Source organism: Trachemys scripta, chromosome 3, assembly GCF_013100865.1.
Source record: "Trachemys scripta elegans isolate TJP31775 chromosome 3, CAS_Tse_1.0, whole genome shotgun sequence".
NCBI lineage: Eukaryota > Metazoa > Chordata > Testudines > Emydidae > Trachemys > Trachemys scripta.
The window spans coordinates 32,288,455-32,314,454 of NC_048300.1; the positions used below are offsets into that span (position 1 = coordinate 32,288,455).

The 26,000-nt window shown below is 43.7% G+C and overlaps 1 protein-coding gene across 1 annotated transcript in view; it reads left to right on the forward strand.

Moving 5' to 3' along the window:
• Nucleotides 1-9,177: 9,177 nt before the first annotated feature.
• KCNK12 (potassium two pore domain channel subfamily K member 12) overlaps nt 9,178-26,000 on the forward strand; it is a 57,199-nt gene continuing 40,376 nt past the window's right edge. The window contains exon 1 of the mRNA XM_034764402.1: nt 9,178-10,545. Within this exon, the coding sequence (XP_034620293.1) occupies nt 10,203-10,545 (343 nt within the window). The 5' untranslated portion in view covers nt 9,178-10,202. The remainder of the gene's footprint in view (nt 10,546-26,000) is intronic.

A 26,000-nucleotide genomic window follows, 5' to 3' on the forward strand; every position in this document is an offset into this window, starting at 1 on the left:
TCAGAAGAGCTTCCAGGTAGGCAAGGTGTCTGGGACTCTAATTAGGCAGCATTCACACACCCAATGCATGGACACTGTCTGAGGTGGAGTGTGACCAACCAGATGCACCCAAGTCATCTCTAGTCGCAGGCCATGACACTCTGATTAGGCAGCGATCACACTCCCAGTGCATGGACACTGCATGGACACTGCCCGAGGTGGAGTGTGACCAACCAGATGTGGCCAAGTCATCTCTAGTCGCAGGCCATGAGGAGCAGGTCCTTAAAAGGGGAAGGGGCCATATGCTCAGGAGTGCACTCACAAGCTTGTACCGTACCCTGTGCGGTACCCCCTTCACCCGGACTGCCTGGCCAGTGGTTCTCCACGTTGCATTCCATTGTGCCTCGGGAAGACTTACCTTCATCACACCGTCCATCACTGCATTGTGGGACACTTACCTTCAAGTATCCTAACATCTCCAGTGCTGTGCCTGTCCTGGGAGCGTGTGCATGCGAGGATGAGTGTGACCACCCCTCCCTTCTTTTGAGCTTAACTATCAGTATAATAAACATGCTGCTTTCTGCCAAACTCTGGTGGGTCATTAGTACTCCCTAAGCTTACTAGCTGGCCCAATTTCGGGTAACAGGTGCCACTGGACTCCTCATTGTTTTTGTGGGGGGGAGGTTGTGTGTATGTGCTCTACAGGCTCCTGTGGGGGGGTTGTGTGTATGTGTGGGAAGCCATAGCCCTCCCTGCTCCCTTTGAGGCTTTGCATCCGAAGAAGTGGGCTGTAGTCCACAAAAGCTTATGCTCTAATAAATCTGTTAGTCTCTAAGGTGCCACAAGTACTCTTGTTCTTTTTGCGGTTACAGACTAACACGGCTGCTACTCTGAAACCTGTAAACCCTGTGTTTCTCTGAGTACAGGGGCCTGATATTCAAAAGAGCTCAGTACTGAACAGCCCCCAGTTAGGCACCTGTCAAGTCTGAATCCCCACTCTGTCACTTTGAGTGCAGAAGATGGGGGCCTGCAAGGATTCTAAAAATTAATACTGGTCACTCCAGGCTTGTATTAAACTCCCAAGGCTACAGCTCTTCTCTGACCTTGGCTTGGTAAACGCTGCCACTACCCAAATGCAAAAAAAAAAACCTTTTTGAACCCAGGAAGGAGCTCTTGGGAATTCCTCCCACTCAAGCCCCTTCACCCCCCTTCTGGGGAAGAGCTGAGAAAGAAAACAAAGGAATTAGATGTGGCCACCACCAGCTAATCAAACAGCATGTGCACAAACCTCTTAGGACACCAACAATCCAATCCTGTTCTTAAAAAATGTAAATTTTATTAAAACCAAAAAGGAAAAAAATACATATGGAATTTAGGCTTTTTGCTGGATCTTAAAAGAAACAATTACAAAAATTAAGCACCCAAAATAGCTTTCTTGGGGGTTCAGCTTAGCAAACAAACAAAAATATTAGGGGTTAGCACAGAGGAGCCAAAATAAAAAATAAACCTGATTGTATCTAACTAAACATTCCCTATCCAAATAATTTCTTCTAGGTATGGAAGATGAATGTTCATACATGGTTCAAGCCTTACACAACATTGCTGTTCCGTCCCTGCAGCCCAGAGAACAACAGACAAAGGGAAAGTTTTGTTCCCAATTTTAAAAGTTCTAGTCTTCTCATTGACTCTTTTGGTCAGATGCCCACTCCTTTTCTTTTACCTGTGGGCTTGTTAACTCTTTACAGGTAAAGCAAGCCGAGAACAGACACCAAGAGGGATTTTATAGCTAACTGGCTGGCTGGGTGTCCATCAAAAGGAGCTACCCCCCACCCCTTATATATCACAGCACCTAAGCCGAGTGGTCAGATTTTCAGAAATGCTCAGCACCCACAATTATTCTCAATGGGAATGGAAGGCTGCTGAGCACGTCTGGTGCCTAAATGGGAGCTCAGTTCTCTCAAAAGTCCAGGCGCTCAGACAGAGAACTGCTGGGCGTCAAGCTCTTTCGAAAATCTGGCCTTTGGTTGTGCTGTTCAGAGGGAGACTCCTAAAAAGGTGAAACTGTGACTGTCTTCTAAGAATAGAAAAGAATTACTCACGTTGTGGATTGTGCATACAGAATTTATTCTTGCTGGCTTCTCAGCTTGTTGTGGATCTACTGCTCAGGGAATAGTCAGACTACAATTGTACCTATTAAAATACTCTTGCATGTCTTGACACTGGGAGCAGAGGTCTCCCTGTACAATACAAGCATACAAAATGCATTAGCAAACAGATAAAGGAAGAACCTAACCCACTGGTGTGGAAGGTTAAGGCATGAAATGTAAAGTTTCACACTTTGTATGAAAAAGGTCAGTGCCTGTATAAAGTGTTAGGTTGCAGGTACAATTCTATAAGATGCTGAGTGCCCTAAGCTACCATTGTCCTCAGTGGCAGTTGAGGGCACTCAGCACTTCACAGGACCAGGCCTTTGGAAAGTAGTTACTCATCACAGTAAAACTGAATTGAATTGTGGCACTAATGAATTTATTCTCTCTTAATGAGTCTGAGAGAACACAATTAAACTATTACATGGCTTTGAGAAAGAAACCCTTCATGTGCCCAATTTCAATGAAAGCCAAAGTATGTTATTGGCAGAATGAAAGGGACATATATGTAGCTCAGCCATCTGTTCTTTTCTGTAGTGGGTATGGGAGAAAAGTGAAAGAGCTATAAAGATGCTATAAGGGTTTGCTGTTGTTTATAAACATAGCATACCAATGTTAGACAGGTATAATCACAGTGATTTTTTTCAATCACAACTGTATGATTGGGAGGAGAATTAACCAATAAAAACAACTTCATCTGAAGAGTCAAGGTATGTCACATGTCAGCTTCTCTATTATAATGGCCTGGGATTTAACCAGGCTGACTCTGGTACAAATAGCTGGAAGATAATATAAATGGCCAGCTCAATGTTTCTGTCCAGCAGTCCCTTCCAGATCACACAGAAGTACTTTATATTGGCAAGAGGTTGTATCAGGAGCATCCAAGAGAATAATCAAAACGAAAAGTTTCCCCCATATTCTTTGTATGCTGCTCTGTCCTCTTCCCCCCATTGCTAACAGTAGGTTATCTGCAGTTCTAACCTTGTGACTCAGTTACATTTATTTATCTAGCTCATGATTTTCTGTCATGTTAGATCGCAATTCCTGCAAAAGACAGCTTGCTTACTTACCAGATCAGCAGTCGAGGGTCACTAGTGTTGTTAGATGTTCAGCTGCGTGTGTGTGTTCTCCCTGTGTGCTGCCCTAGCTCTGTGCACACAGCCGACACAACAGACCTCAAGCGAACCACTCAATGACCACAAGATCCATCAAGGTGTGAAGGCACCAGGCCAGGTTTATTGTCAACAAAGCACAGTAATAGCACCTGGCAGACTCTAGGAGGATACTAAGACATGTATGCCCATGACAATGGATGCAGCTCAGTGAATGGCGGAACTTTCCATTCCCCCCTCGGCTGGACAAAGATATTCCCTCTAAGATACATCTTTATACCCTGATACAAACAAGTTACATACTGCCTCTGACATAGTTAGTTACTGCCCCCTGACATGGCTAGGTCATGTAGCCTTGTACATGTAGGTTCGATCAAAACATCTCTATTAGATACTGCCATCCTGACCTTTTCGTTTAGAAGGGGTCAGTGTGTTCCTGTTATCCTTGGGGAATGTTTTTGTACCATCCTTAATATTGGGATGTTCTGGTACCTTTTGATATCGGAATGTGTTTGTGTGAGTACTCTGTGACGAGCACTTCTTAGGAATGAGTATTTCTGCAATATCAGCCCTGTTCTTGCCAGATTCTGTGAGCAGGTCCTATCTCATACCAGACCTCTGATACAAGGGCTTATGTCTCAGGCTCTCTTCCTACTACAAACACATCTTGCACCTTCTTCAGCTATATCTGGTAGTGGTCAGTATCAAAAATTGGAGACTGGGCTAGATGGAAAATTGGTCTGATTCAGGGTGGCAGCTCCTTTGTGTACGTCATGTATTCCTCATGGGCTAGGAGAACTACAAGGATGTGTTGAAAACATTGGGAGTAGATGGGAGCAAGCCAGACTGGGGAAGGAGAAAAGGGCAGAGGCAACATTGTTTGTTGCTAACCTGTGGACGGGAAGTTCTGAAATCAATCTACCAGGTTGGAGGGAATTGCATAATGAATATTCAGATATAACTGTTCAGTCATTATGCAACTGTGCTCTCTCATTTGCTACAGATATGGGTTGTGAACATTGTATGGTTACTGAGGAATAATCATACAGTTAGGTTACCTAGACGCTGACAGACAATTCCATGTGAGTCCAGTCCTAATCCTGAAGTTTTGACTAAGCTGAGACTTCACTTAAAGTCAATAGGAATTTGCCCAAATGAGGCTTAAATAAAAACTGAGAGCCCAACTCTGCAGCCCTCAGTCACACTAAAGTCAATAAAAAAAATGAGGAGTCCTTGTGGCACCTTAGAGACTAACAAATTTGTTAGGACTCCACGTTTTTTTTGCTGATACAGACTAACATGGCTACCACTGAAACCTGTCACAAAAGCCAATGGAGGTGCCTCACTAACTTGCATATGGGTTCCACAATAAGGCCCTGACTCACGATTTCAAGATTTTGAAGAGTGGAATTAAAAGGACAATTGAGAATTCTGATGCTATTCCATGAGAGGAGTTAACAGGTAGTTTAAGTGTTAAAACATCATATAAAACTTTAATCCTTAATGCAGAACATCATGTCCCATTTTTATTACCTGTTTCCAGAATGGCATTTTAATTAACATCTAATGAATGTATCTCCTGTCTTTGCATGTGTTTCCCTCTAAACAAGCAAGCTAATAATGTAAACACTGCTGTTTGATTATAGAAATAATTGCTTTCACAAACCCTGGCCTCCAGTTAGTTAAACACAATGGCTGATATCACACACATAAACACAGGAAATCTGGACTCACCATGCTCATAGTGAGGTGGCCCAGTTTTGGCATAAAAGGCTTGGGGTTTAATAATCAGATGAGTATTTAAAGAGGCCAGAATAGCTCCATTGTATTGCTAAATTATGGCATGAGTAGCATTTGCTAATCCTGAATTATCTTTGTACTATATTATTGTCAGCATATTGATGTGCAATTGTGAAGATATTAATAAGAATTGCCTATGGTATGAATCTATCATACCATTGTAATTCACTAAACTGAAACACATGAAACAGACATCAACTTTTGTTGAGGTAAACATCAACATGTATTGGCCTGTGAGGTAAGCATTGAATTTATTATTGAAGCCCTGCTTTATAAAAATATCTGTTCTGATGTAGATGGTTTAGAATCCTAATAATGTTTTAGCCAAATGCCAGGAAGTTTTAATCACCTAATCAAATGGCCAAGTATCATAGTCCTTTGACCAGCTGATTAAAAGTGTCAGTCATTTGGCCAAATGGCTAGTTTGAGAGATTGACTTTAATGGGAGTTTTGTGTAAGTAAGGACTCAGCAAGGACTTCAGGATTTGTCCCCATGAAGCTTTGATTGCTGTCCTGAGCAAGATGGAGCTGTGGTGTTCCTTTAAACCGAAATCCTTTGCCTGATGTTAATCTTCCATTGATAATGTTCATTCTTCATGGAGATGGTTAAAAAAGGGACACAATTTTTGCAAATATTTTAATGAAAAATTAATCTTGCTTTTTCATTGACATTTTGATTAACAAATTCAACATTTTTCTACCAGCTCTATCACAGATAGACAAATGGGATATACATTTGTTTTGCAAAATGTTGTCAAAATTTCCAAGGCTTTTTTATTAAATTAGAAATGTCAATGCAATGTATTGTTAAAATTGAAAATTTTGAATTTCATGACCCCACAACGCCCCTGTTGCCCAGTGGGATGGGAGGTCCGGGGCATGAGCCCCACGGGGAGTGCCTGCCAGGGCTCAGGGTTCAGCAGGAGTGGGGCTGGAGCCCCCCACAGGGCTGAAGCCCCAAGCCCTGGCAGGTGCAGCTCTTGAATTGCTGAAGATTGTCCTATGTGGCTCAGACAGTCAGTAAGTTTGGCCACCCCTGCTCTATGTGGCCTCGCATGGGTGTGGATTACACAAACACTTACTCAAGTGAGTAGTTCCATGGAAAGTCAATGAGATCATTCACATAAGTAAGAGTTAAGTTATGCTATTAAAAGTTTGCAAGATTGGCTCCATTGTCTCTCATAGGCTAAAGCCGCTGAACACCTTGTGGGATTGGGCCCTTATTTGATAAGTATTTAACATTTCATTTTTTTTAACAAAAGCAGAAGTTTAACATGCATGGTCCAGAATCTGATCTCTGCTACACAAATGTAAATCCAGTGAATTCAATGGAATTTTCACCAGTGGAAATGAAATCACAATCTGGTTCAGTTTGGTGCCACTGATACCAAGGTATTTAGTTCTGATTTACGACTGTGAGAGAAAAATCAGGCCCTTTGTCCTAGATGAAACATTTTCTCCTAGTCTGATCATAGGTGGTGCTATCATGTAAAACAATTGGCTCCTTGGCTATATTTTTCAGCTATATTTATTGATTCTATTTGGCTGCAGCTCCATTGACTCCACGTTGCATATATTCAGCTGCGTGCCTGCTCTTTTGTTGTTTCTAGCTACAGCTCTATTGACACTCAGCTGCCAAGATCTCAGCTATTATACAGTTCTCCTCATTAGGGGTCTTATTTTAAGCCTATGGAAGCCAATTAAAAGATTCCCATTGACTTCAATGGGTTTAGGTCAGGTCCTAGGCGCTTTTCTCTATTATTTTACTGTCCCTTTGGCATTCCTCTGCTTTTCCTTCTCCCCTGCTGAGTTTTGGTTTTATTGAAACCAGACCAACTTTAGGAGTGTAAAGGCTACTTTAGGGATAGTCCACCCTTCCAAGTAAGAGGGAGATACCACTGGATCGGATAGGCCCCAGATCCAGTGTGTGTTCTGATATAGCTCCTGCCCAAACTTCCCAGTTAATGTGCCTCCAACTAAATTTTGGCTTGGAAGCGAAGAGGTGGTATAGGGGACTGTGCCTTTAAGGGCTGAGCTTCCCAGACAGAGAGTCTGGCCTGTGTGCTCTGAAGAAATTGAAATATATTTCTTACCATTGTGAAGACATCAAAATATATTATACCTCTCTTGAGAATGAATGTCTCTATTGTGGCGTAAGCAAAGTCTCACATTTTGTGTGTGTTCCAGATCTGTGTAACGAGAGGATAATTGCACACCTGATATGGATCCTTAGAGCAAAGCAAAAACACTCAGATCTCAGATAAGAACTCATAGCAGTTACCTATGCATAAATAACATGTAAGCATCCTGGTAAAGGACCAGACACCATAATCACTCATCTGCAAGGTCATGAAGTTACTTTATGTTTGCTACCTAGTAAACAGTACACTCCCCCAAATGAAAAGAGCAAAATAGAACAAAAAACAGAAAACAAAAATGCTCCCAGAAAAGGTTGATACCTCTGTGAATTGGTCCCTATACTTCCACATTTAGACCCAGCTCCTGCAAACACTTATGCATATGAATAACCCCAGGATAAATAAATACATGTGATTTATCTGTATAGTTATTCCCATGCATCTGTGTTTGCAGGAATGGGACTAAATGGGATATATTGCAATATTGCCTTTTGCAACACACTCATTACAATTTCCTATCCACTTCTCACCACTGCAAATGACTCACCAAGCAACTGTAGCATCTAGTGGGACTTAATGGATAAGAGAGGATATAAATATTTTTGTGAACAAATTAGCAGGGAAAGAATTCACCAGCTTTGGGAAAGTCTTGATCTCAAAGATGATATCCACAAACTAAACTAAGTGATGTGTCATTTTCTTGGGTTTAACTTAGAGTACTCCAGGAAATGTAGATTGATCACAAACATTAATTTGCATGAAGTGAATAAAACGTTCATCTAATTAATTAACTATTAAAATATTAGCAGACTCTTCAAAAAGAACCTTTCTTGTGATAAATTAAAATATTTTCTCAAATAAATCCAAGAAATATTTTTACTTTAAATATTTAATCATTTACATAGTTTTATAAACAAAATCATATAATTTAAATTATTATGTTTATTTGTTCAACTGAACAGTCCCCAGACTTACTGTTCTGCTTTGTAGGCAGCTAAACCAAGTGGAGGGGGACACTGTATAGCGGGAATCAGAGGGGTAGCCGTGCACATTTCGCATAATTGAAAGCACTGTCCCTTCCTCCGTGAGGTGTTTCGCATCTCCTCCTTTCTGTGGCTTCTTGAGACTAGGTCCAGTGTGGCGCACAGGGCCGCTGACTGGAGCACTCCCCCAAACACCTGCAGCATTGGCAGAAACGCCTCTCGGATCCCAGAGAACAAACAGCGCACGCCCCTCGGCTGGCGGGCAGAGCCACCATTTTCCACGCTCCTCCGATCAGATGTTTTGCATTTGTTAGGTGTCAGTGGATCTGCCTCAAAATAGTCTGTCCATAAGTGGGGGGAACACAGGCGCATTAGCCCCCAGCCAAAGCGTGCGTGTTGGAGCCGCCACAGCCTCGCTACAGGGAGCGGCGGCAACGCTAGGAAAAAGCAGCTGCTCTGCGCTCCCCAGGGTGCTGATGCAGGGAAGCTCGCGAGCTTCCTTTGCTTGCTCTCAAGGAGCGCCTCCCCCCACCCCCCAGTCTGTGAAATATGCAGCCCCATGGCTCTTGGGGACGCTGTAAATAACCCTTTGGACTAACACCGCATCTTCCGAGGCTCAGTGCACTTAGCCAGAGTGAAAAGTGCCGTTGGATGTGGTTAGTTCAGGGACTTTGGGGTGAGGGGCCGGGAACTGTTTGGCCCAATACTGTGATTTACAATGAATTTTAACACCAAGGCTTGTACGCTGACTTCAGGTGGAGACAGAAATCGGGTCCAATAGGGGACTCCTGGAACAAGTCAGACAAAAAAGTAAAAGTCACGCTAAGCGCCTATCCAGATTGAAATCTGCCTCTTTGGTGGATTGCATGGCTGTCTACGGATGCGTTTTTGCAAGGAACCATCCAGTTTAAAGTATGCGCGCAGAGGAAGTAACTTGGGTATATACGCAGCGCTCTGTTACAAAACAAGCCTTACATCGTTGGGGAGTCCAGACTCAAAAACTTGCCGAGCCCTTTTCGTGAGCAGAGCGGCACGTTTGACTGTAGATATGTTATAACCTAGAGCAGATACGGGCTGCAGAAAGGTGTGATCGCATTTTCACCCAGCGAAATGAAAGCAAAAAAATCTGAGCAAATGCAGAGGACAAGTGCGCATGATGGAACAGCGAAGCTGAAAGCCAGACTCCCGGTGTTTACCAAACCCTGAGCTCCGACAGAATCAAGATTGCTTTAAACGCAGCTGATCCCTAACCACCGCCACTGGTCTCAGGGGATACTGATGAATGCCTGTAAGCATGATGCAGCGATTTGTATATGGAAATATGGACTCACAGTGGATACTTTTTAGATGCGGAATTTAAGGGCTCTGTTGCCCGGGAAAACACCCCAGAAGAAGGGGAACAGACAGGGATACGTCTGGTGGGAGCTTTGCAAATAAAACCGTAAGACAGCGTGATGTAAGTAGTATTGTTTGGCGAACACCAGCTATGGCATTGAATACATCATGACCAAACAGTTGTTAATTGGACTGAGAGCACATTGGACTCCATTCACCCTGGCTACCAAACACCAGCGCTCCTGAAATCAATAACTTTCCCCCAAAGAGAAGGCCAGACAGACCGTGTCTGTCAGCGGGTGGCAGGCCGGATACAAAGAATATGGCCACAGGGGGGATGGGGATGCGGAGCAAAGCCGTTTCCCAGAAACCAATGGCCACTGCAGCTCAGAGCTCAGTGGAGAGCTCAAAGGAAAAAGGAACTCCAGACGTGGCTGCAAGGAAAGCGAAAGCCAAGGCGGGGATTGTCCACAGGACCCTCTGGGCTTCAGGCTAGTTGTATTCTACTGCAGCTTCGGCCCCTGAAATCAGCATGGCAGTTCAGGGCTCCCCGCTGGCTCTTGCTAAGTATGACTCAGAAAAGAAGCACCTGCAATGAACCAGCTACAAATTTTCCTCGGGATTCCGTAAATTTAACAGTAGCCCAATGCCAGCGTCCTCGAGGAGGTGTCGGTCACTGTCCGCCGGGTCGGGGGTGCTGAAATTTGGATGATGTCTAGCAGGAGATCGCAGGGATGCTGCTGCTTGTCCCATTTCAACAAGGACAATGGCAGATTCCTCCTCTTAGCGGTCCTGATCGCAGTTTATCTGGCAGCTGGAGCTACGGTGTTCTCAGCCCTCGAGAGGCCGTCCGAAGTCGAGGCTCAGCATCGCTGGAGCAGGACCCTCCAAAACTTCAGCCAAATATTCAACATCAGTATGCCTGAGCTAAGGGACTTCCTGCGGAGTTATGAAGCAGCCATGGCCGCGGGCATCCGGGCAGATGCACTAAGACCAAGATGGGACTTCACTGGGGCTTTCTATTTTGTGGGGACAGTAGTGTCAACTATAGGTAAGTCTCTCTCTCTCACACGCAGTCTACAATACACTGACTTCCTAAAAATAACGAGTCAGCGTTCTTCATCTCATCCGTCTATGTATCCATCGTGAATTTTGAAATCTGTTCTTTCTAGTGGAAACCTCTTTGCTTCAAAGGGGCCCAACTGGTGGAACTGAATAGCAGGAAGGAAGGAATGCTAATGCACTGTGTGTTAAAATAGTACAGTTCCCATTATAAAAAATAGGTTGTAAAAGTTACTTTGAAATGATTTAAATTCGTCTACACAACCTCCCCCCCTCACACCCTTCTACCTTTGTTGTATTTTGAATCATGGTGAAGTAGTGAAGCAAGGATGGTTACGTTTCATCTTTCCTTTGTAAGGTGATGCTTTTTTGTCTTTTCCAGAGGGAAAGACATACAAGTGGAGTAAGATACACACATTAAAAATTCGTAACAACAAATACGATTATGCTTCAAAGAGCTAAATTGTGTTGCTATGGTGATTAAAGTTTTGAAATGACGTTAAAATCTCCCCTTAAAAAGCTGTATCAGGTTGCTATAGCAACTGGAGTTAGCGAGTGGTTTAAAAGTGAGGATGCCACCTATAGGACTGCATTCATGTTTCCATCCAGGTTACTGATCACAACCCAAATCTTGTACAGTACTAGTGAAAAAATTAATCACTAATTTCATGCTTCACACTGTTTTACTTTGTACTTGGCTAATTTTTTTGTAAATAGAATGTTATTCACAATAGCTTCTTTCAGTCTTCATTACCACTTGTAATTTAAGACTAATTTCTGCCACGCCCACTTACCCTGAATAATACTTTACTCTGGTAGTAGGTCCATTGAAATCAATAGGACTAACTGCATAGTAACAATCTGTTCCAGTGGGTTTCAACCTTTTTTCATTTGCAGACCCCTACAAAAATTTCAAATGGAAATCTTAGACAGGCTGCAGACCGCCAGAGGTCCATGGACAACAGGTTGCAGAATCTGTCCCTTAGCACATTTGTGCTTGCTGTATATTTCCTTCATCACTCTCCCCACCAGAAATAAACATTATAATATTATAATCAAATATATTTTCTCTTTAGTTTCCTCTCTGTGTGAAGTCAACAGTAGAGATCAATAATTTTGTTTCAAATTGTAAAGCAAATACTACCAGTTTGAAGGGATCTGTGATTTTTAAGCTTTTGGAGATTTCTCAATCCCTTCATTTTATTCTAAATTGATGGGATTTTTACTCACTGTGCGCCTAAGTCTCCACTGCGATGCTTTTTCATAGCAATGTAGGGTGAATATATGGAAAGGTTTTTATGTTCATTTGTGGTGAAGTTCACAAGGGCGCCTTAGGCATTGCAATGCACAGCATTTCAACACCTAACTTTTAGGTGCCTTGCTTTACTGCCTAGTGGAATTCACAACCCCAAGTTAGGGACCCAGGCTTCCTATACAATGCATACAGACGGTTAGGCACTGTCATGGAGTGCTCTACTCACACCTGGGTGGCACCTACTCTGGTGATTCTGGGGATTAGCTCTACCCAGTTCAGTGCCCCCTTTCTTCTCATTCCCCATTGAAGGTCTCCTCCTGCTCATGGGGTCATGATGCAGCTGCTTCATGACTTGGTCCTCCAGCCACGTCACACTGTGATTTCTCCTTCCAGGGTAGTCTTTCAAAGTCCTTCTGTACCAGCAGTGTCGGGCAGTCCTCATGCCTACCACCCTGACTACATCATTCCTGCAATGACTCAGGCAGTCTTTCCCTTCATTGCCCCTAGCAATAACACTTAACAGTGGATGGCAGGGGAACCCAGGCCTGTGCTCTACTCTGGGTTCCAGTCCAGGGCCCTACAGCCAGCTGTTAAGTTCTGCAGCTACATCGACTTTACTGCTCTCACCCTGGACTACTTCCTACCGCGTGTCTTTAAGCTTTTCATTCTCCAGCCTTCCTAGTCAGATCCCTCTCTCTTAGGCCTATTAGATAAACCCTTCCTCTAGGTTCCTATACCTTTTCTCAGGGTTCCTATCTTCCCTTCCTTCTATCTTAACTTAGGGATCGTGGGACTTCCTTGTCAACCTCCTCCTAGTGCTGGCCAAAGTAGCCATATATAAGACCAGGGAGAGGAGGTTGGCTGAGCGGGTTTCCTGCAACTGTGGGGCCTATCTGATCCTGCCTTCGCTCATGCATCTGGCCAGAGTTCCTCTGGGCAGCATCCGCTGGCTCCCTTGACACCTTCAAGGAGCAGTGGGAGCTGTGCAGGGTTCTCTGGTTGGTGTCCCTTTCAGGTTCCCTTTGTTTGACCCTTTGACCTTCACACCTGCCCTTGCTACATTTTTGGTTGTCCCCTGTAATTATTTGAGTTCCTGGACTTTATGGATCCTCCTCTAAGGCTGGGGGAGGGTCCTTTAGCAATGGGCGGGCTTGTGCTGGCCCACTTCCTGGAACCCAATAGGACCTTAACTCAGGGAAAGAGACTGCAAGCTTCCTCCCTGCTGCTGCCAGTCTCCTGGCTTTATAGAAGCCCTACCTGTTCTCTCACAGGTGAGCTGCCTCCTAATTAGTGCCCTCCACATGGCCTAATTCAACTCTCTCAGGGCCAGTGTGGAGAGCACACCCCATCACAGGCCCCTAAGAAAGGGGTTCACAAAAGCCAGCATGCCGAGCACAGAGCTACCTAAATTAGATAGTAGGAAATGCCAAGGAGACTAAGCCCCACCCTCTCCCAGAATTAAACACCTCACTCCAGGCCCAAGAGAGATTCCTATCACTGTTTGGGATTCATAGCTGTGAATCCTCTCCTGGAGTTAAGTGCCTAAGCCAGGTCAGCCCTATTCTCACCAGGGAATGAAAACAAACCACTTTTTATACTCAAAAGCCCAGGTGTTGCAGTGCTTACCTGAGAGGTGAGAAACATAGGTTCAAGTTCCTACTCTAAATCAGGGATGTGAACTTGGATTTCCTACCTCATAGTGGTGTGCCTTAATCTCAGGGCTAATGGGTACAGTCATACAATCACTTCCTCCTCCTTTCTTTTGTCCAGGTTAGGCAAGCTCTGAGCAAGTGTGCCAGATCAGGCCCGGTAGATAAGACAAGTAGGAAAATGCCAAATTTGTGAATCCCTCCAGAGCTTAGCCATGAGTCAGCCACCAAGCAGCTCAGTGGTGTCAGGACTTTAATGGTTGTGCACATGCCCACTGATGGAAATTTTGGCACATTGGGACTTTAAGTGCCTACAAGGTTAGGTGGCAGCTGAGTGGTGGTTTTGTGAATTCCAGTGGTGCCTACATGTTGGACTTAGACTTAAGTCTCCCTTGTGAATCTACAAGTATGTTTCAACACATACTTCTGAAGATCAGATGACTTGAGAATCTATTTTAACTGATACTTTGATATGTTCTTCACCATATGTGACTTTGTACTAAATATAGCACATTTACTATGTGTATAATTACATTATAGAATTATTTTTGAAGTTGGCCAACAAATTAGCACCCTGGAACCACTGTGGAAAAATACATTATTCAAACACACTATTCTTCTTTAACGTAAATAGGCTAATAGTACTAATTGTATATGTGGAGATATTTGTTGTCTGCTTTGCTGTAGGGAGATTCAGATTGGTAAATATTTGCTACATTTCTTTAGAAGTCCAATAAAAAGGTTAAACAATAAACAGACTGTCAGTCAAGCAACTTAAATGTTCACCCAAACTTCATCATCAGTTAAAAACAGAATGTGAAGCTCAGTGTGTGCAAATAAAGTTAAAAGATGTATTTAAGGCCACATGCCTGCTAGTTACATAATGGTACAGTTTCAGTATATCCTTGACCACATTGAATTGCTATTAGCTATATCTAATCGCAGTTTAGCAATGATTTGATGGAAGGTTTTTTTTATCCTAAAATAGCACCATCAAAATTGTTATGTAGACAATTCAAATTAAATATATCCATGTCATGACTATCCAAAATTGATCATTTTACTATAGAAAATGATTCCTCATTGATTTTGTTTGAAGGGAGCCTGTTAAGTTTTTAGTTTGCTGACAATAGCCAACTTGTGACAGTACTGTTGAATTTAAATAAAATATTTCAAATTCTTTTCAAAATTGTAGGTCTTTATTGCAATTACATTATGTAAACCTTTTCATTACATTCTGGAAGTGTTTTATCAATAAAGCAACTAATCACTATGATATAGACATGATGACAAATATAATTATGTTGACTAGTATTGTAACTGTATTGCATTAAATAATTTAGTGTTTTCAAATTAAGTACATTTAATTATCCAGCCATTAAAATACAGGTAAGCATTAGATTTTTTCTCATTACAAGACCATAACTTCTTAAAATGACTGCTACTTCTATAGGCGAGATGAAAAAGTCAATACAGTATTGTAACACAATCTTTCTTTCCCTACACTTATGGTAGCAAAGAAACAAACACACAAAACCCTTAGCAGAAGTGTGAAAGTATATATTCTGGTTTCAAATATGTAACATCTAAGTTAATTCTTTCCTCTATTCTATTCTCTTAAAGTTTATTAAAGTGTTTCCTTTTCATTTGCGCATGGTTTTTATAATACATCAATGTCTAGAGACAAAGGCTTTGAGTTCCCTCTTCATTACACTCATGCAGTGTGAGTGTAAAACTCATTGGCAGTATTTTGCACAGGTGGTAAATGACTGCACAAGGGAGTAAGCAGTCCAGCTCCATCTTTCTCTAGTTTATCCTATCTGACTTCTTTTTTATATCTAGTAGTATCCAGTTCTCTGTTACACAACTTTCCAACAGGGACTTAAGTTATTTTTTTCCTAAATGATAATAAATTGGCAATCCATTTATTGAGTAGTCCCTGAATTGCTTGGTAGTGCCAGTGATTTCAGTGGGATTACTTGTGGAGTAAGGTGAGAAAGTGTGTCAGAATCAGGCTCAAAATGAGGGCTCATTTGTGCCTTGTAGGCCCAGCACATCGCAAGGGTCAGGGTAGAATCACACTGTTCTGGAGGGAGCACTGAGAAGCATTCTGCATCAGGTAGGCACAAAGCTTCCTAGAGATGCCTGGCACATACAAGGAGCCATGCTGTTACACACCTTTATGGGATGCGTGTTACCTCCTGCATACCCATCTAGCAATGCATGCTGAGGTGGCGCCATGGCCCCACCTCCTCCCTGCCCATCTCTGCTCTCTTTATGGTGTCATTAGCCTCCAGGGGAATAGGGAGGGATTCTCCTGAGCACAGCTGTTCCTGGCCTTTATGCAGGCTATGCAGGTATGGAGAGACTCCTTTCACCCCGTTGCCTCCACTGAAAACAAGGGTCAGTCACAGTCTGACCCTGGTAACTAACAGGAGAATGAAGCCTTAGTGCTCACATATACAACATCCTTTATGTTCCAGTTGACTTATTTTGGGCCAACTGTACATTCCTTAATGAGGGCCAGATTCTGCCTGGCCTTTATCCAGGAGTGAAATGTGTGCAGGGAACTTCCCCCCTTCCCTCCTCTGCATAAAAGCCAGACAGAATTACAGTCCCTGCACTGAGGGAAACACAGGGACTGCTCCTTACACACTCACCAAGGGAGACACAATGTCATTGTTCTTCTCCCTCTTATGCATCTGCCAGCAGAGCTGACTGGCCATGTGAGTGAAAGTGAGCTGTGCACCTGGGAGCTCCAGCAGGTTCTGCTTGCCTGAGGCAGAAGGCCTCCCAATACTTCCCTTAGAGTTCTGTAGCTCTACACAGCCCCTTGCTAAGCACTGTGCCTACAAGGCAAAAATCAAACCTTGGGTAAAAAGTACATGAGTGGCCCTGTAGATTTCCTTTTGCATCTTTTCCCCTTTTTAAAAGCCTAATCTTACTGCACTGTCCTGAATAGCCCACAAGTGATCTACTCTGAATGCCCAGATTGCTGTCAGTAAAATGTTTTAGAGCATTCCTCATTGCTTATGGTTGAATAACCAAATATTATAGTAAATTTTCAGTAGCTTTATAAGAAAATTCTCCATTTCTAATTTCTGATTGTCTGCTGCCTGTTTGTAAGGTTTCTTCAATCGTTAAGACTATACTTCCAGAGAGATTTTCTTTTCAGCAATTTAAAAAAAAAAAACTTTAAACAAATGGTCAGGACAGTGATGTGTTCTATCCTACTGGTAAGTGTCAGCAGAATTTATTTCTCAGTTGATTTTGGTCCTTTCCCACTTGTGAATACATATTTCTCCTATATTTCATTCTGGAGCAAAGCTAGCATGGCTCTGATTAATTTACTTTCAGACATGGTATAGGATTCCCCTGCAGAATGCAAACAGAGAAATGCTCTGCTTAGTAGGCAGTTATTGTCTCATGCTCTGATCACAGGTCTGTGAGCCAGGAGTTCTGACCCCAGCTCCAATGCTAAATTATTTTGTGGACTTAAACTTTCAGTACCTTAGTTTTGCCATTTGAAAAATGAGCAGAATGAATGATACCTACCTAGTTTATAAAACGTGTTGAGACATTGGAGCTGCTATTACAGTTTGGGCAACCACTTGGCAGTAGCCATGTCAGGGAGAGTATGCGTCCCTCTTCTATTGTATTAAGGAGGTGGAGAGGCCCTGCTGGGTGACCAGGATATCTGAGCTCTCCATCTCCTGTGCAGGCATAAGTGGTGCAGAGGGCTTTGTGCCAGCCCTCTGCACCATGCTTGAATTTGATTCACAAGTTTTGTCCAATCCTGAAGTTTTGCACAGATTCCTCTCACAGCAAAGTGTTGTGCTTGTGCATGCATAGATTGCAGCTGATTTTACATGGCATATTACATTGTCATGCACACTCCCATAGCTGAAAATAGGCAGGTGGAAGGAGATCTTACTGTCCTAACATAATTTTTCATCACCATTGGCAGCACCAGTGAGTGTAAATAACTTCAGCTGGTAAGACAAATTTATATTCCTTACCGCTTAAGCCAAAAGCTCCAGATAGCTACCTTCCTCTTTGAACCTTTTGTGAGGACATGAACAGCAGCTGTTTTACCACCCTGCAGAAGTTTCAGCAGAGTAAACATGACTGAATTCTCAAAACATCATCCATACACTGTGCCTGGTTCTCATTTTTATACTTTACCCTGCCAGAAACATATAAAGAGGCGCTAGCATAAATAAGAATCAGGCACACAGGGATCTCAAGTTAAATTGCATTAGAAAAACAATTTTGAAGAAATCCAGAATTAGGGTTTGAAGTGTTGAAAGTGCTGAATCAAAACAAATAACATCCAAGAGGCAATCTGGTGGCTCAGTGAGCACATTTTCAAACATTGCACTGCACCATACAGAAGCCAATAAGTTGGCCTGCACAGGAGTGAGATATGAGTATAATAAATTGGCAAGTAATTCTAAAAGTAACTTAGACGGTCTGAAGTTTAGGGAGGAAAAAGTCATCGGATTTATCCTATCTAACATAATCTAATTGCACTCTACTTGACTGGCATGTCCTTAAGAACATCGGGCCGTATTCTCAAGGGTCACATTCATCCCTGTTCATAAGGCTGGCACAAGACCTATGCATGCATCACTTAAATACCACTTTGCCCTATTTTGAGGGCTTAAGTGGGACTTGAGGACAGTACTTATGCTGGTCCTTCGGACAGCAGTGTGCTGGATTCATAATGCCCAGGCAGACTTACTCCAGCATAAACTGCACTTCGATATAAGCAGTCCCAAAGGGCAGTTTTAAATGGACTTGTATCCTGCCCTCACCTCTCCCCACTCCCCACACAACAATATTATGTATAGATTTCCTGGAGTGGTTATTGGGAAACATTGGCTTGAAGTATTTAATTAAGTCAGAGGAAATCAATTTTCTGCACAATATCTCTGAACGATAGCACACATCCAGCAATAATTCCATTAAATGTTTTCTAAATTCATGTTAGCTCAAGTGAATTACAACAATAAACCATTTATCTCCTTTAGTGTGACGAGCCCAGGAATGTTCACATAGTTCCACAGACACCAAACACAAGGTGAAAAGCAACAGTCAAACCAAAATGTAGTTTTGATGAAAATCACCGAGATCATGTTTTCCTAAAGCTCTCCAATTATATACAATACTTGAGCTTTGCAATGACATCTTTTTGCAAAAGGATCAAATTTTCAGGAAAATACTCCCAGGCCTGGAGTAGAGTAAAAACAAAACTAAAGTATGTATGTATAAATTTCAAAATGCATTTAATAAGGCAGAAGAAGCAGCAAGCATTATAAAGCTTTTCTCACTGAGCTGAAATGTCAGACTGCTTGCCTTCACTGCTACCTGACTAACTGCAGTTTGAAGCTGGCATGACAGTGTTTAGTTTAGTTTTGTTTCTTCAGGATGGTCTGTTGTAGCAGGATTTGGTACATCTGATAATGTGATGATTTTATCAATGTGCTAAGTGGACATATGGAAGCTGTTTTATCAATCTGGTGCTCCCAATAAAGATTAAAGGGCTAGATCTTCAATTGATGTGACTCAGTATAACTCCATGGACTTAAATGGGGCTATGATGATTTATACCACCTGAGTACCTGGTCCATTTAGTTTTACAATTCCAAGCAATGTTTGCTACTTCCTGTGTCTAGTTATGTACAGGGGTTTGCTCATCTGGGTGGGAATTTTGCCAGCATATGGTCACAGCTTGCATTCATTTGGGGTAAAGAACACTAGAGAGACTGCACTTGGAGCCCATCAATATCATCTAACAGGTGACTAGAAGCGTCTTTTCTAAATGGTGATTGTGAAATAATTTTGGCCCTAAATTTAGTATTTTAGTTTAGAGAAAAAAAGCCAGCATGTTTTTAATAAAACTTAATTTTAACAGTAATGCTTTCAAAAATTAAAAAAAAAATCAATGAGAGTATTTCTTAGAGTATCTTTGCAACCCAAATTTTGCATGATTGTGCTAATGCATGAGAACCAGAAATTGAAACTGACTATTCTGATTCCATCGTCCAAGACAAACGGAGTGCACAAAATAAGCAGCACAAATCATTTCATCTGAGGAATTATGAATCATATTAAATATATAAACCATGTCTTTTCATTATGCAAAACTACGCCTCTTCCTATCCACTGTTGGCACTAAGCTAGATCCCGAGCCCCTGCTCTGGTTGATTTGTACTGGTCTGAAAAGCCAACTTACCAAATTAGCTGGGGATTCCCCTGACATAGGGGCACCCCTGGGTTGTGTAGAACTGACACAAATAGCTCCTATACCACCTGGCATGGGAGCATGTTAGAGGTGTGACGATAAGAGTGTGTGGCTGCATGCTGCTGTGCTCCAGGGGTCCCCAGCTGGTCCAACATCACTCAGGGACCATAGCCAGCCTGAGGCTGCTCTGGATTATTCTAAGGGCTGTAACAGTGTAGACCCAGATGTGAGACCAGACAGCTGCAAGCAGCACCTTCGAGGGCTCTGCCTCAGGTGTGCCCAGCCCCAGGGCATATTGGAATCTGGACAGCTGAGAATCTGGGCTGCTGTGTATACAGCCTGTCTGGAAATTGAGACTAGGACAAGAAATTGAACCTCAGTCTCCCACATGGTAGTGCACAATGTTACTAACAGGCCACTGGGCCAGCCAAATACGTGGTTTAAAGCATATTAATATTAATATAGAATGTGCAATATTTAATATGGTAATTTAATAGTTAATTAAGGACAACATATGGTTTAAAAGGGAATTTTTATCTAAGAAATGTTTAAAAAAGGAAATCTAAGTACCAGAGACATCATATATGAATACTTAGCTCAGATAGAATGTTTTATTTTTGAAGTACTATACCAACATTAAATTATTCTTCACAACCCGCTGCAAAGTAGGTGTTATTTTTATTTTACAGATGGAGAAACTGAGACAGAGAGAAGACAGATCAAAATTTTCAAAGCACCCATTCAGTTCAAAGCACCTCTGAAAATCAGGCCCAAGCTGTCTCAAATTGGGCATCTAAAACTCAGAGCCCACTTTTGAAAATCAGGACCTAGGGTCCTGTAAGAGCTGATCCTGTGCCACTGGAGTCAGTGGATGCAGGCTCATGGTCAAAGTGAATAGTACCAGTGCTGGGATCAGAACTCAAGTGTTCCTGATTGCTATCCCCACACTCCCTTCTAGACCATGATGCCTTTCTAAGGAGGGTGTGCTAACTTACTAACTGGCCACATGGTTAACAATATATCTAACAACTGTTTTAACAATATCAATGATATTGTTTAAAAATAGCAGTCTCTTTGATCCTGAAGAAAATTCAAAGGAGTCTAAGAGTTTATTGGCATGATACTTGATTATTCCCTTTTGACTTTGCTACTCTGAATTTATCCTGGATGTTACTCCACTGAAATCAATGGAGTTTCACCAGGGATGAGTTCGGAACACTGATTTCCAAATGCTGGTGTCCCCTCATAAATCCGACCATTTCAAAATATTAGGTGCCAACATTCTTTTCTGCCATTTTCTTTGGTGAGCACCCCCGGAAATGAACAAGCTCTTGTGCTCATTATGCACTTTAATAGCTCTCTGGCTGTTGAACTCACATAAGGTAGCTCCAACCAATACATTTTCTATTACTAGGCAACCTTACTGTATATTAGTTACTGCGTGTATATCAGCAATGAAGGGATCATAATTACTATGCTTATCATCTGGTCTAGTTACTGCTGGATCATAAACCCAAACCCTGAGTGGAACTCTGTATACTTTGTTCCTATGGAGTCCAAATCAATCTCCATTCTCTATCTCCTATATTTGATTTGCTGTTTCATTCTCCTGAAATTTTCTCTCTTGTCTGCTTCTGTTACAGTTTCTCTAATACGCCCCAACTATTTGCCTCTCACAGGCACAATAATTCCTTCAGCTTCTGCTGTCTCCTCAATTTGCCAGGCTGCTCTCTACTGCTGATTTGCCTGCTTGATTACATTTTTTATATTTGTTTGAGGACACATCTAATCTTTAAAGTTGATAAGCACTAAAGAAATAGGAGGGGGAAAATAGAGTCTTGCATTTTCTTTCTATAACTAATGACCCCTTTGTCTCTTTTCAACCTCCTTCCTGATATGGATCCTTGTTTCTTTGTCCAACGTGAGAACTTCTCCCTTCTTTGACCTCCCCCACTATGTGTCACAGATCATTTGAATGTCAGCATTTCTTCTCTGTTTTATTGAAGGGACATCTTTGCAAACATGTTTTCTTGCCTTTATGGAATCTTCAATTGCTTTTCAACATTCAAGGAAGAGGAACAGAACTATACAAAAGATCTATCACCAACTAATATCATGTAGCAGTTTCTTATTATGACATTCTACAGTGACATAGGGTGGCATTAGTAAAAGCACTCAGCATGACCTCACTCTGCTGCTATTGTACTCACTGGGAGTTTAACCATCGACCTCGATAGTAACAGATGTATCCCATGCCTGTGCCTATGCAGAAGCCTGAATCCCAGTGTTTCATACAACCCTTGTCTAGACTGAAAATTCCCATTCTGACAACAGGTATCAGCAACAAGTACAGCTGAACACACATCTAGACAAGAACAAACCAAGTCCAGCATTATTACTGTTTCTGTACAACAGTAGATTCATTATCAGCAAAAGGTAATATTCAAGGCTTAGGCCTGGTCTATACTTGGGATTCAACCATTGGAAGCCAACAACTAGTGAGGCTGCATCATTGCAAACCCCAGGCATAGACACTGAGACGTGATTTGTATAAATTGAGTTTGACCCTGCTTGAAACTGGGGTTTTCCTTGTCTACACTTGGGCTTTGCACCAGAACTACTATGCTGGTTGCTGGCCACTACTGGCTGATTCAGGGTGTAGTGAGGCCTTATTGGAAATCCTCCAACCAGAGGGGGAGGGAACACCCCCAGCGACCAGGTGGGCAGAGCCAGACCAGACTCGCCCCTCCTGCCATAATTGGGAAGGTGGGACAGGAAGTATAAAAGGTGGAGCTTCCAGTGAGGGACACAGATGCATCCTGTTTGCTGCAGGCTGCTGAACTAAGGGGTGCCCTCCTCCTGGAGAAGCCTATGTCTGCAGGGGAGCTGCCGGGACTGCCGTTGCCTGCCTACCTACCCCGAGGAGGCTGAGGACACCCATAGAGCTGAGTTACCAAATGCAGGGGTAGTAGGAAGTAGCCCAGAAACAGCCAACTCCAGTCTGGCTGCATAGCTGCCTGAATTCAGGTCAGCATGATTTGGCTGGATTTCCCACTGACCCATTGTTATGTCCTTGGACTGGGACCCGGTGGAGTAGGATGGGCCTGGTTCCTGCTGTTCCCCCCCCCCCCCCCCCCGCTGCCAACCCCACCCATGGGGTATCAGATTCCCCACCATAGGTCAAAGGCCTGCATTTGTCTGTCATGTGCCAGAGCTAGAATGACAGACTGTGTGGTGCTCTTCCTTGTCTGAAGGCCTGAGCTTATAGACTGCTTACCAGCTCTGCCCTGCCTGGGGGCCAGTGCCTATAGACTAGTGGTGGCCAAACCATAGTTTGTGAGCCACATTTGGCTCTTTTATCATTAAAATGAGGCTACCAGACCCCCCCACACCTCCATTCTTTGCCTACCAGGTGGGGGGAGCTCAGGGCTTCTGTCCTGCTGTGGGGTAGTGGGGCTAGGGACTTCTGCCAGATACAACTGGTGCCTGCTGAGCATGGGGGTGCAGAATTTAAAGGTTCCCCCCCAACAGCTTGAGTCACACACCCTCAGGCATACCCCCCTCTTTCCTTCAGTGGCCCCTCCCTTCAGCTCCCAGTATTAGCTCTGCATGGAGAGGCAGTGGCAAACAGCTGAGAGCTGCAGGGAAGGGCTTCTACTTTAGTTCCTTGGAGAGAGGAAGCAGCAAAAGCAGTGGCTCTCCCTACAGCAATCAGCTGTTTGCTGCTGCCTCTACCCAAGGTACAGCTCCCAGTTTGCTGGCTCCAGCAGCTGCTGTGCAGGGCGTGGGGCCTGGTGGCACTACGTGATTGAGTGGGGACAGCAAGCCCTGGCAAAAATCTGGGGGCAGGGGCATGTGACCCCACATGTCCCCCTCACTCATTGCCTCTGGCTTCTGCCCAGTGGGGTGTGGTGTCTCAGAGCTTCATCCCTGCAGGAGGCACCTGCCGGGACTTCATTGAATCATAGAAGATTAGGGTTGGAAGAGACCGCAGGAGGTCATCTCGTCCAATCCCCTGTTCAAAGCAGGACCTACACCAACTAAATCATCCCAGCCAGGGCTTTGTCAAGCTGGACCTTAAAAATCTCTAAGGATGGAGATTCCACCATCTTCCTAGGGCTTCACCACCCTCCTAGTGAAATAGTTTTTCCTCATATCCAACCTAGATCTCCCCACTGCAACTTGAGACCATTGCTCCTTGTCCTGTCATCTGCTGTTACTGAGAACAGACGAGCTCCATCCTCCTTGGAACCCTGCTTCAGGTAGTTGAAGGCTGCTATCAAATGCCCCCTCACTCTTCTCTTCTGCAGACTAAATAAGACCAGTTCCTTCAACCTCTCCTCATAAATCATGTGCCCTAGCCCCTAATCATTTTTGTTGCCCTCCGCTGGACTGTCTCCAGTTTGTCCACATCCTTTCTGTAGTGGGGGGCCCAAAACTGGATAAAATACTCCAGATGTGGCCTCACCAGTGTCAAATAGAGGGGAATAATCACTTCCCTCCATCTGCTGGCGATGCTCCTACTAATGCAGCCCAATATGCTGTTAGCCTTCTTGGCAACAAGGGCACACTGCTGACTCATATCCAGCTTCTCATCCACTGTAATCCCCAGGTCCTTTTCTGCAGAACTGCCGTTTAGCCAGTGGGTCCCCAGCCTTAGCAGTGCATGGAATTCTTCCATCCTAAGTGCAGGACTCTGCACTTGTCCTTGTTGAACTTTATCAGATTTCTTTTGGCTCAATCTTCCCTGACCTTATTGTTGCTAACATACCTGTAGAAATCCTTCTTGTTACCCTTCAAATCCCTTGCTAACTGCAACTCCAATTGTGCTTTGGCCTTCCTGATTACACCCCTGCATGCTTGAGCAATATTTTTATACTCCTCCCTAGTCATCTGTCCAAGTTTCCACTTGTAAGCTTCCTTTTTGTGTTTAAGGTCACAGAAGATTTCTCTGTTAAGCCAAGCTAGTCGCTAGTGCCATATTTGCACCTTGGGATGGTTTGTTCCTGTGCCCTCAAGGCACTTTAAACTACAGCCAGATCTCCTGGGCTTCTTTCTCCGCCATCTTAGCCTCCTAGGGGATCCTGCCCATCAGTTCTCCGAGGGAGTCAAAGTCTGCTTTTCTGAAGTTCAGGGTCCATATTTTGCTGCTCTCTTTTCTTTCTTTTGTCAGGATCCTGAACTCGATCATCTCATGGTCACTGCTGCCCAGGTTGCCTCCCACTTCTACTTCCCCTACCAATTCTTCCCTGTTTGTGAGCAGCAGGTCAAGAGGGGCACGGCCCCTAGCTGGTTCCTCCAGCACTTGCACCAGAAAGTTGTCCCCAACACTCCAAAAACTTCTTGTATTGTCTGTGCACTGCTGTATTGCTCTCCCAGCAGATGTCAGGGGATTGAAGTCCCCCATGAAAACCAGGGCCTGTGATCTGGAAACTTACGTTAGTTGTCCAAAGAAAGCCTTATTTACCTCATCCTCCTGGTCTGGTGGTCTATAGCAGGTGCCCACCACAACATCACCCTTGTTGCTCTCACCTCTAAACTTAACACAAAGACTCAACAGGCTTTTCTCCAGTTTCATACTGGAGCTCTGAGCAATGATACTGCTCGCTTACATACAGTGCAACTGCTCCACCTTTTCTCCCCTGCCTGTCCTTCCTGAATAGTTTATACCCATCCATGACAGTGCTCCAGTCATGTAAGTTACCCCACCAAGTCTCTGTTATTCCAATCACATCGTAGTTCCTTGACTGTGCCAGGACTTCCAATTCTTCCTGGTTGTTTCCCAGGCTTCTTGCATAAGATAACTAGCCGATTGCCCTGCTTTCTCAGTATGAATCAGGAGGCCTCCCCTGTTGCACCCTCCTCCTTGTGTTTCCTCCTGGTATCTTCAGCCCCGTGGGGTGTGCATGCCAGGGCTCGGGGCTTCAGCAAGAGTGGGGGGCTGAGGCCCCCCCTCCCTGCAGGGCTGAAGCCCTAAAACCCAGCAGGCACCTCCCGTGGGGCTGAAGCCCTGAGACTCTTCTCTGTGCAGAGCTGAAGCTCCAGCAGGAGAATTCCGGTTCTCAAACTTCTGAAGATTGTTGCATATGGCTCGGAGGGTCAGTAAGTTTGGCCACTTACTTGTTGGGGTTTCCACCCTATTAGGACAGTCAAGATGCTAACACCTGGTCTGCTAATTCCCCTGATACTAGGCAGTGATCCCAGCAACGTAGTGAGGTGGTGTGGCCTGTCTCCGACTCAGAGGGGGAGGGATCACTGCAACACCGCTACACAGGGCTAATCCCAAGTATAGA